At 41.3% G+C, this 18,733-nt stretch overlaps 1 protein-coding gene across 2 annotated transcripts; it reads left to right on the top strand.

The window, feature by feature from the left end:
* Nucleotides 1–322: 322 nt before the first annotated feature.
* Nucleotides 323–18,717, top strand: LOC101486025 (F-BAR and double SH3 domains protein 1). 2 transcript variants are annotated; one of them, XM_076888254.1, is made up of 21 exons: nucleotides 323–451; nucleotides 1,384–1,481; nucleotides 1,567–1,612; nucleotides 3,254–3,327; nucleotides 4,684–4,828; nucleotides 5,199–5,335; nucleotides 5,731–5,794; nucleotides 6,769–6,897; nucleotides 7,194–7,316; nucleotides 8,152–8,247; nucleotides 10,407–10,523; nucleotides 10,639–10,743; nucleotides 12,287–12,442; nucleotides 13,166–13,291; nucleotides 14,424–14,507; nucleotides 14,577–14,721; nucleotides 14,986–15,086; nucleotides 15,405–15,521; nucleotides 15,598–15,757; nucleotides 15,834–15,889; nucleotides 17,318–18,717. In XM_076888254.1, the coding sequence occupies exons 1-21, from the start codon at nucleotides 431–433 to the stop codon at nucleotides 17,366–17,368; spliced, it is 2,151 nt and encodes a 716-aa protein (XP_076744369.1). In that variant the 5' UTR covers nucleotides 323–430; the 3' UTR covers nucleotides 17,369–18,717. The 2 variants fall into 2 exon arrangements, with proteins under 2 accessions (XP_076744369.1, XP_076744371.1); XM_076888256.1 differs by lacking the exon at nucleotides 15,834–15,889.
* The last annotated feature ends 16 nt before the right edge of the window (nucleotides 18,718–18,733 follow it).

Here is an 18,733-nt window from a genome sequence, read left to right on the forward strand (position 1 = left end):
GCAAGGGGACACAAAATCCCAGACCTCGTTACAGACACTATTATTAGTTGGTTACTATTTTTCAACAGCTGTCCTGTGGTGATACAGAAGAATTATTAGTAATAACATGGACTCTTCAAACCAGTGTTACTCTGCTGCCCTCTAGAGGATTTCAAGCCAAACAGCAATCTGAGAGAGAGAGCGCGTGAGAGGGAGAGAGAGAGAGAGAGAGAGAGAGCGCGTGAGAGGGAGAGAGGGAGAGAGCGCGTGAGAGGGAGAGAGAGAGAGAGAGGGAGAGAGCGTGAGAGGGAGAGAGAGAGAGAGAGAGAGAGAGGGAGAGAGAGAGAGTTGCACATGTGCATTAGTGAAACTATAAAGGAAGTAACGGTGCACAAGAAGTGCAACAAACTAACGCCATAACGGAGAGAACAGCTGCCAGCTACATCCAAACATGCAGCCACCACCGAGAAAGGTAAGGATACCAAGAATCTGACGTAAATGAGTAAAATATTCACACTGCACTGACTCCTCGGGGTTGGTTCACTTTTTCTGAAAATAATTCTTTTATGGCCTCAATGTTTTGTCAGCTTTTGTTTTCCCTGCAACTCAAAAGCTAAAGAAATGAAACAACCTGGGATGTTACTGGGTTTGTATCAGCTGAGGTGTTGGCTCTCAATAACAAAGTGTTAACAGCCTCAACATGCTCGACTGATGAATAAGCTAGCTCCTAAACGCGGTAATAGGCAGTAATGTGCACGACCTGCTCAAAGCTAATGTTTGGGACCACTTCCAGTAATTGGAAATGTAAATGAAGCTTTCTAATATTTGTTGTCTTCAGCTAGAAGGTGCTGTACTTTTCTGTGGGCTTTTTCTCTTATACAGCAATAGAATGATACATTACAGAGATACCAACAACAGAAAATGACATAACACTGTTTAATAAGGTTTAATTATCTAAATAGACTGCTGTATTTGTGTCACAGGTTAGCATTGTTTGACCTATAAAATAGCCTTGTACCCTGCACCTGGCTGTCATTTTAGCTCACAATAACTATATTATGTAAAATTATTGTAATTATTGTATATACTATATTAAATATAATTTTAGGAATCCATAAAATGTTGTTGTGCACTTTTTGTTGTCACAGCATAACGTGGCACAAACCAGCAACTTATGTAGACTAGTGAATGTTGTTTTAGTCATCAGGCTTTGGTCAAGGAGGTTGTTTTTTTATGAACCTCTCCCAGTTCCAAGTCAGGCCAAACATTACCGGGTGTCCATTAGTGGGAGCCACCATAGTCAGCACTGAAGTTATAATCTGAAAAACTTCCGGTGAAACAAAGCCCACCAATATCATCTTTTATCAATGAGACTTACTGCACAGCTGCCCCGTGTGTGAACAGGTAAAGGAGAGCCAGCAGATGAAAGTGGTGTTCTCAGAGCAGCTCAACAAGCTGCAGACCAAACAGCATCTGGACACCGAACTGCTGGAGGAGATCAGGTCTGACACACTGTCTGTCTCATGAGCAGGTGTTACGTTACACATGTCCTGTGTGTCATGTGTTGTTTTCTGTTTGCTCCCAAAGGTCCTTCAGTAAGCATCGCACGTCTATAGAGAAAGAATACGGTCAGGTGAGTAAACATGATCTATTCTAGTCCTGTCTGCTGCTGTTACTGACACTTTTCATTGTTTACTGGAAATGCTCAAAATATATTGATTTAAGACCCACATTAGTACCTGAGTGCTGGATTGGGTTTTGACTTGTGTGACGTCTGCACACATACACGGTTTGTGTATGTGTGTGTGTGTCCTCACACAGTTTTATTAGGCTTTTGTCCTACTGTTTTTCATTGATTAGTTCTAAAAGTAATAAGATAATAATATTTTTAGGACATTTGATATCCTGGAAATAAATATGAAATGTAAATTAATGACATTTTAAACCTACCTGGTGAGAGTAACTAACACTGGTATGGGTGGAAGGGGTTATTTGGTTAACCCTGTTATTTTTCAAGTGGAGTGAGAAAAAGTGGTTTCTACCTCGGGCTGAAGGTGTTGAAGGTATAAAGGTGCTACATTTGTTGCTGCTGTTCTGGCTTTTGATGCCACGGTGTTGGCAAAGCGGTAGTTGTGTGAGTCTAGTTTACCTAGGCCGAAAAGTGTTATTACTTTGCTACTGCTGCACATCAGGTAGTCAGCAAACCACTTAGGTGCAGGGATAGGGTTAGGTTGCATTTTAGCTGCATGCTAGGCACAGTTTCAAAGGATGTTACAGAAGTTTCAGAAGATTTTGCCTCTGCAGTTTTGAGCTGCAGTTTAAAATTAAGGTGCCTGCAGGGTTTACATTAATACTAGCAAGCCACCATATTTTGTCACAGAGTCTGAAAGGCTCAGGCGTGCATCTTTTACCCCATGTGTGGCCTTGCACCTAAATGGGGAGGGTTTTTTGACACCAAGCTGGAAAGGTGACGGTCTATGTTCAGCAGTCTGAAGGTTGACTTCTAACCTAGTCTCAGTCAGGTACAAACCACAGAAGTAGGTTTGCTGTGGAGTGTCTCTGCTGAGGACAAAGTCACTGCTTCTCTCACTTAATGTTACAAATCTCCTTGGTTTCAGCTCAGAGCTTTATGTGTTTTCACACCGTGGTGTAGAATGTTTCACGTAGAACATCTGAAAAGTATGTGAGTGGATGTGTGTCTGTATGCATGCATGCATGTGTGCCTGGCTTTGTTAGAGGACAACAAGGTAGCATTCTCCTACCTTTGCTGAAATACTATTAAACTGTTAACACTGACAACTGTTGATCATATTACAACATTTATAGCTGTAAAAAGCAAACTGAGCTGCCCGGTGGGAAGAGCCAAAGGGAATATGTAGCAAATCTCAGGGGGCTACAACAGCAAAATTAGGAGTGCCAGCTCCTTAGTTTAGTTTATGTTTGTCTTGCTACAAAAACCCTACTGTAAGAAGGTAAGCTCCACCTCCAGAGGGTCCAGTGGGTCATGTAATAATACTTTGATCACAGCTACTTCAGTCCACGGGCTGAAGTGTCCCTGTGTAAGATACTGAGCCTGTAATTCCCCTAATGCATCCACTGGGCTGTGAGTGTGTGTATGATAGTGTTGAAAGGCTGTGTGATTGTGCCAGTCCATTTAACAAGTTGCCAAAACAAAAAACTCAATTGACACATTTTCTTACATTTATTACATCCCTGTGTGAGGAAAGTTACTTTGTATGTTATAGAGGATGCACTTTTTCTTGTGTTTTTTCAGGCTCTTCAAAGGTTAGCTGTCCAGTACCAAAAGAGAGACTGGCAGAGAGGAAATACAGATGTGATCACTTCTGGGTAACTACACAACTTTACAGCATGCAATCTTCTTAACAGCTGTTATTGATTGTTGATTTTACTTTGAAAGACCAAACACTCGATTGGCTCTTTTTGCTGTTTGGAAGTTACATCAGCAAAACAGACATGTTAAGAAAAACGGATGATTCTGCAAGAACTTTTTTGTAGTTTGTGAAAAAACAGTAATTGGACAGCAGTGGTAATGTGGAAATATTTTGTTGTCGTAATCTCTTGATATATACATCACATTTGACTTGTTGCCCATTTGAGGAACTGCATTCAATTACTTAATGTACATAAAGCAGAATAATATTATATGTAATATTATTAATATGTGAACAAAAGTTGTTACCAAAGGAAATAAAATACTTTTAGATCAGCAATGTGCTGATGCTTATGTTGAAATAACTTGGCTCTCTCAAGCATGCACCTTATAGCAGATAATAAATGGCTTATGACTAATTTAGAAGAGCATCGTTTAGCCTGAAAAAAGAGTTTGTTGCTTTATAAAACAGCCCTCCATAAAGCTAGACCGCCTTACTATTGATTACTGATTCATTATTGACTGAAGGTTTCTCTTCAACTACTTTCAATACTATTGAAATATATGTTGACTGCAGCTGATCTGAGTTAACTTCAGCAATTACTTCCAATGTCTTTTAGACCCTGATCCCAAGTCCTACTATTAATTAATGCTTCGATCTTAAATATGATCTCTTTTAATGTACATCAGGTCTCAGAGTGCATCACAGCACAGAAACAGCTTTAAAGGCTACAAATGATGATCTTGTGGCCTCTGACAGTGGACTCATCTCAGTGGTTTATTACAGCGATTAGAGCACGCTTTAGCTGCAATGTTTTGAATCATATCTGTCTAAGAGACTCTAATTTGTTGATGTAAATAGAGAGTCGTCTTAACATAGTGAGGTTCCACAGGGTTCTGTGCAGGGATCGGTTCTGTTTACATTATACATGCTTCGTTAGGCAGTAACATTAGAAGACATAGCATACATTTTCACTGATGTGCAGATGATGCTCAACTTTATCTATCCATGTGTCTGTAATAAGGTTTGCAAACCCTTTGGTGTGGGTCTCCTCTGGGTACTTTGGCTCCCAAAACAGACATGCATGGTTAATTAACTGGTGATCTGTGGATGTGAGGAGTCTAAAAGGCTTTAAGATTAAAGCACACAACAGTGTGTGAATGAATGGGTGTTGCGCTTTAATCTCTCTATCTCTCTGTGTCTAATAATGCAGTGATTGGTGAGACAAAGCATTGATACAAAAGGCCACCCTGTGTGTGTTAGTAGTATCTGTCTGTTGGTGGTGATATGAATGCAGTTTGTGTGCTTTCAGGAGTGTGTTCAGCGTGTGGCGCTCTGTGGTCGATGCTACAGCTCAGACTGCAGCATCGAGACTTTTCGCTGCAGAAGAATACCGTCGACTCAGTGGGCAAGTCTCCAAAAGTCTCCGCAGTGCAAAGGATGTCCGGGCTAAGAGAGTGAGACAGTGCACACAGATTAAACATTTCTGAACAACACTCACATAATGAAACATTTTTTTCCTGCCTTCCTCCCCTCATCCCCAAACGGTTGTGGCAGATGGCTGCCTCTCCCTGATCCTGGTTCTGAAGGAGGCGTTTTCCTGTTTAAAGGGTTTTCCTTCCCAATACTGTCAAAGCGCTTGTTTAAACCGGGCTGTTTAATTGATGGGCTTTCTCTCAGTTACTCTAGGGTCTTTACCTTACAGTATAAAGTGCCTCAATTCAACTGTTGTTGTGATTTGGCACTATATAAATAGAATTCAGTTTAATTTAGCTTAAAAAATGTATGAAATCTGATGCCTTTGGGTTGTGTGCATATGTGCGTTAGGGCCTGGAACGGCTGCAGAGGGTGCAGGCTGAAGTGGTGGATGCTCTACGGGAACTTCAAAGGGTCAAGAAGTGCTACCACGACTTCAGTCACATTGCCAGTATTGCACGTGAGAAAACTGCAGATGCACAGGCCAGGTCTGTGTTTCAATGCGGAGGTTTGAATCTTCTGCTAAGACTTTTGACCAGCATTTCATTTTGTTTTAAAATATTTTAAAAGTAACTAAAAGTCTGATTTTTAAGGTTGTATTAAATACATTTTGGAACAATGTTTGTCACTTCTATATATTTTATTCTACACTTGTACTCTTAAACTATTACTCATATTATTGTCACGACTTCTTTAATAAAACAGTAAAAAAGTTACTACTGCCGATGGGAGTTCAGCCAATAAGAGCTCAGCTTGCAGATTGAACGTTTCCCACAACTTGTATTTTATATAGAGCATTAACATAAATATGAAGCAATATGTTAAGTGCTGTAGTTTTCTCTTGTCTTGAATGACATAAATATGATTTCACTTTCTCTTCCAGAGCTAGAAAAAGTGAACATGGAATTTTTCACTTTAAAACAGGACTCCATAAAACGACCACAAAGGTACGGATGATTGAGCTGCTGAAATCTTATTTCTATGCTGAACTGTGTCCTGGTGTAAAGTGGTTTCTCCCCTGTGATTATGAGTTGTCCCAGGATAATCTCTCTTGCCTTTAATGCAAACCAAATTATATTATCACTCTATCCATCCATTTTCTTCCTGTTAACCAATGTTGGGTCGTAGTAGCAGCAGGCTAAGCTGGGTGTTCTGGGTTTCCTCTCCCAGTATGTCCATTTGCTTCCAGATCAGACTAAATGTTTAACCTCTCATGAGTTCTGGTTTCCTTTCCTCAAAATACTCAAGCTGAGTACATTTATTAGAATTAAAATTGAGACTAGAATAAAGTTTGTATTTTTATCTGATAATGTTATTTTATTATTACATTAATATAAGGTTCAGTTGCATTTACACAAAAGCAACTCCTTCAAAGATCTTAATCTGAGTCTGTACTTTCTCACTTTTTACTTGAGTACAGAAAAGAATCAGTAGTCCAACTTTTACCGGAGTATTTTTTAACACTTATGATCTGTATTTCACCTTAAGTACACAATGTCTGCACTTTTGCCACCTCTGCATTAGGATATAAACAACAACAGCAAAACATCCTAAAGAATGATCCCAGGAGGCATCATAATCAGATGACTCCTATTTTTCCGAGACTCCTTTCGAGGTCATTGGTAGGGTCTCCCAGGGGCGGGGCCACAATAAGAGATTAAAACAAAACCCCAAATGAGCTACAGCACTTCAACAAGAAGCTGTCAGGCTTGGCCGTCAGTTTGGTTCCACCACCTTGTGGGCCGTCCCCCACAGGGACAGGCACTGGGGTCCTGAGCAAGGTGGTGGTTGACCCCCTGGGACGCAGGCTGTGTTTTTGTGAAGTGGAATGAGAAGGTTATTACACAGCACACACTGCTGAATTGTATAAATGTTGCCTGTTTGTGTGACATTGTGTTTGTGCTCACTTACATGTTTGCAGCTCACTGCCAGACTCAAAGAGTGCGATGACCGCTTGACTGAAGTTCGTAACGAGTATCTGCTGACATTAGCAGCAGTCAGAGCGCATCGGCAGCACTACTACACAAACGACTTACCATTTATTATGGAGGTAATCCACACACACTAACACCGTCAGTGTGCTACATTTATATTGACGTTTTTACAGATGGAATGGACCAAAATGTCCTTTCACAAAAAGCTTCATGGCTACTTTTTTTTAAGGAACTAGTGTCACCACAAGTGTTTGGATGACTGTTTTGCCACGTAGCGTTTAGCCTGCTGCCTGTACTGTATTTAATGAGAACACAGAGTTACAGGAAACACACATAACATAAGTGATTAGTCTTCAGCAGAAACTCAGTAGAAAATGTTTGAAAACTGACCTTTAGTGTCTGACCTCCTCAGCAAATGGATGGTGATATTTATGAGGATTTGAGATGCCATTTCACCCTGCTGTGTGGGACTGAGATGGACTGCTGTCTTCATACACACAAACAGTACAGCGGAGTGTGCGACAGTGTTGCAAAGGTTGGTGTTGTATATATGAACTACAAAAAAGAGAGATGAGATGCTTTGGCATGCTTTGTATATTTTATATATCGACACCTGTGGTCATTGGTCATCACAGGGCCTCAGACTGCAAATGATTGGTTCAATCTGTGATTAGTCCCATTGCACATTTGTCTATGTTGTAAACTGTGACAGTGTTGGATCATCATGTTAAACATGTCTTCTTAAAATAGAGTTGATACCTTGTGTGAGGATTTAGAGTTTTATTTTTGTAAGTGAATAATGAGAATGAATAAGAAGTAAAATAAACTGTAATCTGATTAGCCTGAATAAATGATGCATTGTGACAGATTCATAGTAAGACCCTCCTCACTACGAGGAAACCGTGATAACCACATTTAGAAACAATACTCTTTGAACATCCAGCTGCTTGTACAAATAAGTTCACCATCCAGCACACATGAGGTGAGAAGCATCATTTACATGTAGATGTATAGAAATGGCATAAACAGTTTCATGTGTGGACTTTGTGTAGATGTTGTTTGTAACCAAATCAAATCTGTCACTGCAGATAGTAAGCTCTAGACCGGGAGAAGCTGAATAAATCTCGAGATGTTCCCCTTAGCCTGTACTCTCTTGCCAGTCCAGAGTTATTCCCTGCACATTTTGAGTACATTTGACTTTCAGGTGTTCATCCAAAGTCGGTAGAAGTGAGAACATTGTATTTTTGTTCATGCTTTTCTAGCATTTGTGAAAAATTCAGCAGAATTTGCAGCGCTGCTGTTAATGAGAGTTATTTGTTTCTTTGAGGATGGTGTAACCTGCTTTTGTTTAATTCGTTTTTGTGTTGCAGGTGACCAGAGACAGAAATGTTCAGCAGTTTCTCCAAGATTCGGTATCGTTCAGCAAAACCCCTGAATTTACCTTCCAGCCTGCTCTGCGTGACAAGGTGTGTCTAAGGAAGACATGCTGACTGTAGTCCAAGTGCCACAGTGACAGTCCACAAATTGTAGTAGAGATTTAGTGATGAGCTCCATATTGAGATATTTTGCATATTTGGCTCAGTTTAATACAATGAGAGAAAATGTGTGACTTGGCAAACATTGGCAAAAAATTTAGAATAGAATAGAATAGAATAGAATAGAATAGAATAGAATAGAATAGAGTCTCTGAGGGGGGTGCCAATTGCCCGCCCGCTGCCCTCCCCACCCGCTGCAATTTCCTCTTGCCTACAGTACAGCAGTTGAACCAGAGTGTGGTTGCATTATATGCTCACTCAATGCCCAATGCACATATCTGATCAGAAAACCACATGGTAGTAACTCATTGTGCATGTAGACACAGTTAATGCGACCTGCTTCAGAAAGTCATTCAAAGCGATTCAAGTGAACATGGCATAAGACCCTCCTCCTTCACAACCGTTTCCACCCTTTTTGGAAGATTCAGTACCATCTGTCCTTTCCCATTTCTCTCTTTAACATCCTGCCTATCCCACACCTCACCCCTGGTCCCTTCACTTACTACTTCAACCAGTTTACTCTTATTCTTTCTCTTCTGACATCCAACCGTTGTGGACTAATAAATTGGCACTGGCAACATTCACTCTTTAAACTCATGATCGTGTCTTCACTTTTCATCTCAATAACACTGTTACTGAACTGGTAAATGTTTGTCTAGCACTTATCTACTCTCCACAAACAGCATATCTGCCTTCTCTCCACGATATCAGCCACCTTTCTCCCTGTACCTGTCCATGCTCACACCTCCACACCTGCCCAGAGATGGGCAGTAACGCGTTACTGTAATCCGATTACTTTTTTCAAGTAACGAGTAAAGTAAGGGATTACTATTGCAAAAACGGTAATTAGATTACCGTTGCTTTCCCGTAGGAACGCTGCGTTACTGCGTTACTAAAACCGTGATATTTTTGCGAGAGTGTCTCATGACAGTGACGTAAGCGAGTGCGACGTTCGTGACAACAGCTGTGTGCAGATCAACAGTGCATCATATATCGAGTGCAGAGAGAGTATGAGCGTGCAGCGTTTAAAGCGTGGAAGTACTGACCTTACTTTGAGTTTGATTCCATAAAAAGTGACAAAAACATTAGTGTCCGCTGTGCGTGGGAAGAAAACTTCTTTTTACAGCGAAAAAACCCCTAAACTTCCAACAAGCACCGAGTAGCTACGACGTGATGGGAAACTCACAGAGAAACTCGCGGATTCTTCCACTGACCGCGGCACACCTGCACCAGGGTAAACCTCCGCCTACCCCACTCCTGCTTTACAGGTGAAAATAGAGCAACAGGACCGCTGAGTCTTTGACTTTATTTATTTTCTGCTGTGTTTTACTTGCATCTATTTGAAAGACTGAGTGAAAACACAAAAAATATTTTATTTTATGTGCTGGAATGTGCAGAAAATAGGTTTAAATGTTAAACTAATTTCTTCAAGTCAGAGAATGTTGCAGATAATTTAATTTTTTAAAAGATTAAAACTAATAAAACAAGTTTTAAAAAAAGACTTTTCCATTTGATTACATTTTGTATGATGGATTATGTAGAAAAAGCAGAATTGGGCTGAAAGTTCTATCGCTTTATCACCTCTTCAGGTGAAGTAATCAGTAATTAGTTACTGATTACTTTTTTCAAGTAACTTGACCAACACTGCTCCTGCCTGTCTTTCTCTCTCACCCCCTGCAAACATTCCTTCTCCCTCTCCTGTTTCTGTCTTTAACAGTAACACAGGGACTTTAACTCAGTCTCCAGCCTGGAAATCTCATTCTTGATGATCCACAAGCTTTATTTGGCAAGGATTTACAACAGATCATTTACTTTTTCAAATTCAAACTCCATGTTAGTTCTTGGTCATTCCAAAGGTTTTCTGTACTGCCAAATACTGAATTTTGTATTTAAAAACATTATTTTATCATTCATACAAAGTCTATATCTTAAAATGAATTACAAACTAAAGCTGTTAAGCTTTTAGTAAATTAGAAGGTTTTTTTCACTGAAATGTAATAAACCGGGACTATACTCTAAACTAAGAAATACTCAAATGAAAAAGTATCTGTGTAAATTCACATTGTGGTCGCTGGTACTCCTCTTCATAGGTGTCAGTTCTGCAGGAAGTTTGTAGTTCAGAAGAAGAGGGCTGCCTGGTGAAGGAGGCCAAGAAATGGACTGCCAAGGTGGCTAAAGACCACAAGATCGTTGCCCACGGAGAGAGGGTGAGAAACTAGAGGAAGAACCGTCACCATTGTGATGCAGTGGCTCCTTTCTGGTTTCCTGTATAATGTATAATTTTGCATTACGTTAACTTTAAGATCTGCTTTGTTTCATCAGGCTCTACAGATGTTAGAGAGCCGACTGAAGCTCCTATCCGGGGAGACGGCGCTCAGTGTGGAGCAGAAGATAGCAGAGGTACAGGAGAGCGTCAGGAAAGCCAAGGTACCGTATTTCCCGGACTACAAAGCGCACCTGAATATTAGCCGCACAAGCTAAAATCAGGGGAAAATCCTGTTTTGTACATACATTAGCCGCACCTGACTAAAAGCCGCAGGTGTTTCAATGTTGACTTATCATATGTAAGAGAATATGCACAAAGGGAATTGTCAGGAAAGAGATGGCTGTTTGGAGACACACCCCTTTTATTAATATTTTGAAAAACAAGTTATGGGTACATATTTGCACATGTAGTACATAACAGTAACCTACAGCACACCAGAAAAATAGATTCGTACTACCTTTTAGGCTCAGGTGCAGTGACACGGCTTTAACAAGAAGAAAAGTCAATCATCCACCATCTTTCTCTTCTTCCTGCGCACTAAAACCACCAAAGTCCTCTCCTCCAGTGTCGGAAACGAACAGGCTCAGGATGGCTTCGTCATCCACTCTCCGCTTCTTTCCTTCGTTGTCACTTTCAAAACCAAAGAAATCCTTGTTGTCAGTGTCGGAGTCGAACACCCTCAGAAGGGCCGTGGCGGTGTCCTCCTCTCCATCATGCAGCAGTCCAGCCCTTCGAAATCCGTTGGTGATCGTGGATGTTTTCACACTTTTCCACGCTGTCAGAATCCACCGGTGGAGTTGGGCATAACTTGCTTTTCGCAAGTTTATCGCCGCTCGTCATCCACGACTCCCGCTGAACGCGTAGCGCTACTTTGAAGTTTGTTTTTCACGCTACTTAGTACGGCACTACGTTGCCTGGCGGACGGACATGTGACTAACATACCACTCTTGAACCCCGATCCTTCCGCCAGGCAACGTAGTGCCGTACAACAGCGGAACAAACAAAACAAATCGTCTTACGATATCACAAAAATCATGGAAAATCCATAGAAAAGCCGCACCTGACTAAAAGCCGCAGGGTTCAAAGCTTGTGCAAAAAGTAGCGGCTTATAGCCCGACAATTACGGTACTTGTTTTTGAAAGTTTCTCCAGCCTATAAGTTCAAAATCCAACATTCAACATTATTGATACCACAAAGTATCAACACTATCAATCGTCAGATTAAAAACGCTCCAAAGCACAAAATCTGTTGCACTGGTGAAATAAAAATTGGTGCTGTATCAGTTTTGATCAGTTTTATATCATTAGCTGAATCTGAATCTGTGACATCACAGCAGTGACATCACCAATACCATACCAATCAGGCATAACTTCACGAGCACAGAGAGGTGAAGTGAATAACACAGATGGTGGGTTATATTAGGGAGCAATGAGTTTGGCAATATATAATAACGGCATCTGGAAATCTACATTATAATAGCTGAAATATGAAAGATGTCGTGTCTGTGTAGTTGAATTTGTCTCAGAGGGATTTAGATTTCGATGTTGCTCATGGTCGTTTAACTGAGGCACACAAAATCAGCTTGGTTTCAGCTTATGACCAAACCAAAGCTCAGGAAAATTCGCGAGTTACACAGAATCCGTACGACTCGGGGTTCAGAGTCACATGTCTGTGTGTGTCTAACTAAGTTTCCTGGTTTTTCAGCTGAACAGGGCGAAGGCCGAGGCTCGCCTGGCCCTGCTGTCAGAGAGCACACCAGGAACAGAACAATGGCTTCACGCTGCCATGAACCAGGTGGAAGAGGAGTTGGAGAGAGAGCGACATCTCAGCGAACAGAGGAAGTCTACTGAAGACTTTTCAGTATGCAAACAAACAAACACACAGATTGAGCTGCGTTTTCATCACATGGTGGCTTGCATGTCCTCTTTAGAGGCCTCTATCACTCGTAACGCAATACTCCTTTTGTCCTCTGGGGTCAAAAATGACCCCACTTCATTTGAGTGTTTTTTTAAAGTACATGGTATAAATTGTCAATCAGTTGTGTTACACCTTAAGTTTTACTTGTGTGTTTATGACTTTTTAGCCATACCCTTTTCTTTACCCAAGAGTCTTTGCCTCTGACCATGACCTGCAGACCAACCAGAGGTGTATCTGAGATGAAGAACATAGGGATATCATCCTGACCTCATTATTTGAAACTTTATTAGACTGTATAACTTTAATATAAGCCTCCACCACTGAAACATTATACATGTGACAGAAAGTAAGGAAAGCAAAATACGTTCTCTTTAACTTCAACTTTGCCCTGACCTTAAAATCAGCCGTCAGCCTCCAACACAACACAGGAAGTCGCTTTTTGTCTACAACAAAAACACACAAGTATGACTCCACAACATAATTGCACACAACAGATGTTACACACAGGGGAACAAACAGGCTAAAGACTATTTCAGATACAGAATTAACTTCAGTGCATGCTTGCTGGATGACAGTTGTTTTTTCACTCAGCGTGTCTTGCAGATGCTCTAAAAATATTTTTGGGATCAGAGTGGAGACGACACCCTTAAATCCTTTGTTTTGCAGGAGGATGAGTTTGAGCTGACTGACTTTGAGGACTACGATGATAATGGAGAGATCTTCACAGATCCAGTGTCAGCATCTGGAGTGTGTGTTTACCCTGCAGCCTGCAGAGGTATTTACAGCTATCAGGTAGTGATCATCAGCACCCCCCCCCCCCCCTCCCCACACACACACACTTTTTAAAACTTTTTTTTAGCAAATTCAATGAATCAATGAGTCTAAAAGATCTGTACAAAGTCTAAAGCAGAGCTGTTAAGGTGTTTACAAGATGCTCAAGGCTGTTGTTGGTGCCATAGTGGTGCAGTGGATAGCATTGTTGCATCAAAGCAAGAAGGTCCTTCATCAGCTACCCCAAAGCATGCTCGAGCCCGATGTTGGAGATGTGAAATGAACAAAAAAGAAGTTTAAGTCAGGAGGATCTGGTGATGGCCTGCACGGGTCATAGAGGGGAGCCAATGATTTTTTGGGCGGTGCTCTTTACCCTCTGCGCAGCCTTCCTGTCCTCAGTAGTGGCCCCTAGGTATGAATCACTCAGCTGAGATGTGGGTGCCCAGAAACCTGAAGGTGGAGACAGATTCCACCCATTCTCCATTTATAATGAGAGGAGGGTGGACCTGCCTGTGCCTCCTGAAGGACGTTCAGCTTCAGGTTATTTTCTGAGAACCAGCAGGACAAGTTCTCCACCTCTGCCCTTTACGCTGTCACATCTCCATCAGAGATGAGCCACAGTGGTGTCATTGGCATACTTGACGATGACATTGGTGGGTAGATCGGTTAGGGATGGGAATGATGGTGGAGCCCTTCAGACGGGTGGGAATGACATTAGTCAGGAAGAGGTTGAACAGCCCAGTGAGGATCTCTGCCATTTGGTCCGTGCAGGCTTTAACCACATCCCCTGGGATGCTGCTTGCACCCCTCCTTAGGTTGGAAGAGCGCTTCACAGAAAACTGTCCCGAGTTCTGATCAGAGCCTGTACTTCACTCATCGTCCAAAGTTTTCGGTTAGCAAAAACACAGATGTCACATTCTCTACACAGCACTTGATGTAGAAAAGGACAGACTGAGTGTCTCTGGGGTCCTGCTGTTCAAAGCTGGACCAGTCTTTGCATACAGCACTGAACTGATGTTTTCATAAAATAAGCAGGTCTGTGTTATATTTTTTAGGTTTGTATCACTATAATGTTAATATAGAGTAATAACAGCTATTTGATAACCTGCATTAACAGGCTTACAGTTAAATAATGGAAAATTATCTCTTTTAGGCTAGCCAATCAGATGAGCTGTCAATCATGGAAGGGGAGGAGCTTCAAGTAATCGAGGATGGAGATATGGAGGACTGGCTGAAGGTAACAATACTGATGTGATACAGTATAATGTACTTTATTGGAAAGGTTACTCTGATGTTCTCTGTGCAGGTGTGTAACTCGTGTGGTCAGGTGGGCTACGTCCCTGAGCGGTATGTGCAGCTCCTGTGTCTGCCAGCAGAGGACAGCACTCCGCTGGACAGCTCATTCAGCTCCACCTCCTCCACTGTGACTAAAGAGACACCAGGGAGTAGAGGTCTGTGGCCATGTTTACACTTGCACTTGACGTCACATTACTTACTGTGCACTTTGTATAAATAAGTGCTGCCTCAGAGGGGAAATATTGACCCAGGCCCTACAAATCCTTCCTAAAACTTGGATCAAGTCTATTTTCATTCAGTCACTGAAAGTCATAAGAAATAACTGAAAAACTAAGATAAATTAAGAAGATGAATCTAAGATGTATTTTTTTCCAATTTCCGTAATATGAGTTTACACCATGTGCTCTGATGTGTCTCAGGTGTAGCCAGGGCTCTGTACTCCTACCAGGCTCAGAGCGCAGAGGAGCTTTCCTTCCAAGAGGGGGCGCTAATACACCTGATACGCCGTCCACGTGGAGAGGTGTGTGTTTTACGCTGCCGTTGGACGTTGGAGTGATCACAACCCTGGATTTGTAGAAAACAACGTAGAGCCCATCATGCACCAACAGCAATACTTTTTTTAAGAATGTTTGTTTTTTTGTCCCTACAAACATGACTGCTCTACATGAATGGATAGAGGGTGTGGCTTATTTAGCGATTTACAGTAAAAAACACCTCATAACAATTTAGCTCTTTCAAAGCTACAGAGGAAGGGAGGGAAACCCTAACAGCCACCAGCTTTTACCTCGCTTCAGTCACTCAGGGTGAAGACTGCAAATCTAAGTGAGTCTTTTTACAGGTTGATGATGGTTTTTGGGAGGGAGAGCTGAACGGACACGTCGGCGTCTTCCCATCGCTGATGGTAGAGCTTGTTCACAATGAAGAGGAGGATGAGGAAGAAAAAGGGGAGATGGAGGTGAGACTACATCCTGGTAATCAGAATCTTCTGAAATTCAAAAATCAGTTTTTCTGATGTTTATTTTCCTCTCCAGCCTCTTCCAACCCCAACCATGCCCCCTTTCTCCCCTCCCATCCCCACACCCTCAGCTCCTAGCTGTAATTCAGAACTGAGCGCTGCTTCTCCGAGCAGTATGGAGGACAAACAGCAGGCTGCTCTAATGGAGGGATCAAAGCTGGCAGGCAACAGACCGGGTAGAGTCTATTTCTCTGTTTTCTATCTAAAATGTGTCATTTGAGGTGTTTCACTCTGTGTCTATTGCACCGCCAGAGGCCGGAACCAGCAGCCACAGCTCTCCTGAGCACTCCAGCACTCCACTGAGACCAGTAGGTGCAACACCCACACGTGTCTTATAGAAAATAAAAGCCTACCTCAGAGGAGGTATGGACAGGCATTTTAACAGGCAGGAAGAGACAAAGAAAAGGCAAAAGTTTGGAGGTGAGAGCAGGGACTTTAATTATAGGGATTATAATAATAAGCATGGAGATGAAGAAAGATAAGATAGAAGTTCATGTACAGCAGAGAGAGGTGGCAAAGAAAAGGCTTAAAGTGAACTGTATATACGACTGGACTCTAAGCAAGAATAAAAGTAGGGCTGGGTATCGTCACTGATTTCTAGAATCGATTCGATTTGAATCGGGGAAATTTTGCCTCAGACAGTCAGAAATATTATAATTCTGATCATGCATCAGTACATTTTCATATTTTTATATCTATAAAAAGGAAGCTGACACTTGCCAGACTTTATCAGAGCTGTGAGCATCACAGCAGAGGCCTTTGTGTCAAAGTAGCTGAAGATAAAACACAGAAAAACATGAAGGTGATTTTCCTGTTCTGGGATTTTATAAAAATATTCTGCAGTAGATCAAAAAACGAAAGAAAACCATTAATCAGCACATGAACATTACCTGATGCTGCTGAAGTGAAGCAGAGCAAAGTTACAGAGGTTTGATTAGAGACACAGCTGAGTGTTTTGCAATTTTGCACAATTTTAAAAAGTTGAAATTTGTTCAGTATTGAACAGCAGAAATGAGGTTTTCTTTTCGGAAGTAAGTAAAAGTAAAAACAAGCAAGCGAATAATGCAGAAAACAGATGAGAGAGAGAGAGCCGTGCATGAAGTGAGATTTTATCCTGGTGGAAGCAAAACAGCAAAAGTCAGAGTGAATCCATGACGATGTTTATGTGAAGCGTAGTTTGGATCTTCTTTTGCTGCTGGTTCGGTCAATATTGTTTGGAGAGAGATAAAACTAACAGCTTTAGAATCGGCGCATAAAGGAGGAGTTCATGAATGTAGGAGATGAGAGCATGGGTGGTTAGTAAAGGAAGTGTAGAGGATTAGGAAAGGATGCCTGAGGAATGGAGAAGTGGTGTTCTGGTACTGATTTCAACAAGGATGATGTGCAGGTAGCTGTTGAAGGTACAGAGGTGGCGATCAGTGAGCAGCAGTAGGGCTTCATGCAGAGAAACAGCACCGTAGATGTGATGCTTGTGATGAGAGGGACAGATCAGGTTGATAATTTTGGAGACAAAGTTAGTGAGGAAAGGCTGAGATGGTTTGGACACATGCAGAGAGGATTCATAGATGTAGTAACGGAGGACACACAGAGGGCTGGTGTGACAGAAGAGGATGCTCAGTACAGGGTGACACGGAGACAGAGCTGGGACTAGCTGACGGAAGATTTGAATATCTTTGAGCTCACACAAATCAGTGCTTATTAAAACCCACATTTATTTTCTCTCTGTATTGTTTCAGTGTCGAGCACCTCCTCCACCTCCAACACAGAAGACTTCATCTCAGGCTTGAGACAGACTGGAGTCGTAGCTGTCTTGTTACAGCCAAAACATTGCTGATTTGTGCCATTTATGTATCGTCAGGTGGTTTTCTTGGTCATGTGAGGCGTCACACAAGTACAGTAGTTGCAATCTGTGTGTGTATCACCGCTCTGTTCATCGTCGCTTTTGCAGGAACAACAGGTTATCAAGAAAACATGGCAGCTTAGATCCAGAGCATTGTTTTTTAGTACTTGACCTTTTAAAGACTGCCAAAGCACTGTTACAAGGAATATCAAAATGCCAATTTTATTAATACAACTTGTAAAAATAAGAAATTGCACATGCAATACGACTTTGAACCACAAGATAGTCCAGCGAGTCTGTCCTGAATCCAAAATGAGACATTCCTATATGAGTATTACTAAAGCTACAGCTAGATCAACAGTCAGGATTACAATATGTCCCCACTTGTTTGGGCAGCTAGAAGAGCAAAGAAGCATTACAAAGTCATTTATATGTAAAGAATGTAATACTTGACATGAAACTTTTACAAAAAGTATCTTTTTAAAGCGGCATTGTAAAAACAACCTTAATTGATTGCAGTCGTGTGAAAATTAAAGTTTTCACAGCACTCCATACACTTCTGTGAAAGCTTATATAGCACTACTTTTTTAATAGGAATTAACAAGTTACATGGCAGCCAACTGTTGATAATCAGATGCACTTGATTAACATAAAGAAGAGGTTTTGGCAGTTTGCTGGTCGGGAGCATGGAGGTGTGCAAACTCACTCCAAGTTCAGACTTTGCAATTGTCAGAGAATTGCAAAACACCCGAGCGCTACATCTTACACTCTTCAGACCCCAGTAAGTATGTTAAATATTAAAGTCAAATGTGCACAAACCCCAACTAATCGAAGCAACACTGTAAAGAAGAGCGGGCTAAAACTCCTGCACAATGTGTGATTCATAAAGAAATACAGAAAGTTGTTGTTGCTAAAGGTGGCTCTGCAGCTATGCAACCCTTCCAAAATGCAACCCATTCTTCCCACATGACTACACAATCGCGTGTTAAACTTGGACCTCTTAAGTTTTAGTGTAGCAATCACTAACAAACACAGTTCAGATGTAACATTAGGTATTTGTTTTATTTTCATGAAGTCTAACATTAGCTAGCATACATGCTATTCTAAACGGCAACAGTTAAGCTAGTTAGCATGTCGAAGGCTAACATATGATCTACTTGTTTACCCTTATATTATGATATTATAATAACAAGGCTAGTGTCATAATTAAACAATTTGCTTTTGGATTTTTGAAATATCCTCTTCTATATAATTGTTTTTGTACTGTAAGTCATTGTTGTGGAATAAATTAAGTTATTAAATTTGGAGTTTG

The sequence above is a fragment of the Maylandia zebra genome, linkage group LG2 (assembly GCF_041146795.1).
Source record: "Maylandia zebra isolate NMK-2024a linkage group LG2, Mzebra_GT3a, whole genome shotgun sequence".
In the NCBI taxonomy this organism is placed as follows: domain Eukaryota; kingdom Metazoa; phylum Chordata; class Actinopteri; order Cichliformes; family Cichlidae; genus Maylandia; species Maylandia zebra.

Excerpts from the sequence above, each read along its gene's own strand:
- LOC101486025 (XM_076888254.1), top strand. The coding sequence starts at position 431 with ATGCAGCCACCACCGAGAAAG. Across the intron at positions 1,613-3,253 it reads TAGAGAAAGAATACGGTCAG|GCTCTTCAAAGGTTAGCTGT; the intron begins GTGAGTAAACAT and ends GTGTTTTTTCAG. Across the intron at positions 12,443-13,165 it reads AGTCTACTGAAGACTTTTCA|GAGGATGAGTTTGAGCTGAC; the intron begins GTATGCAAACAA and ends TTTGTTTTGCAG.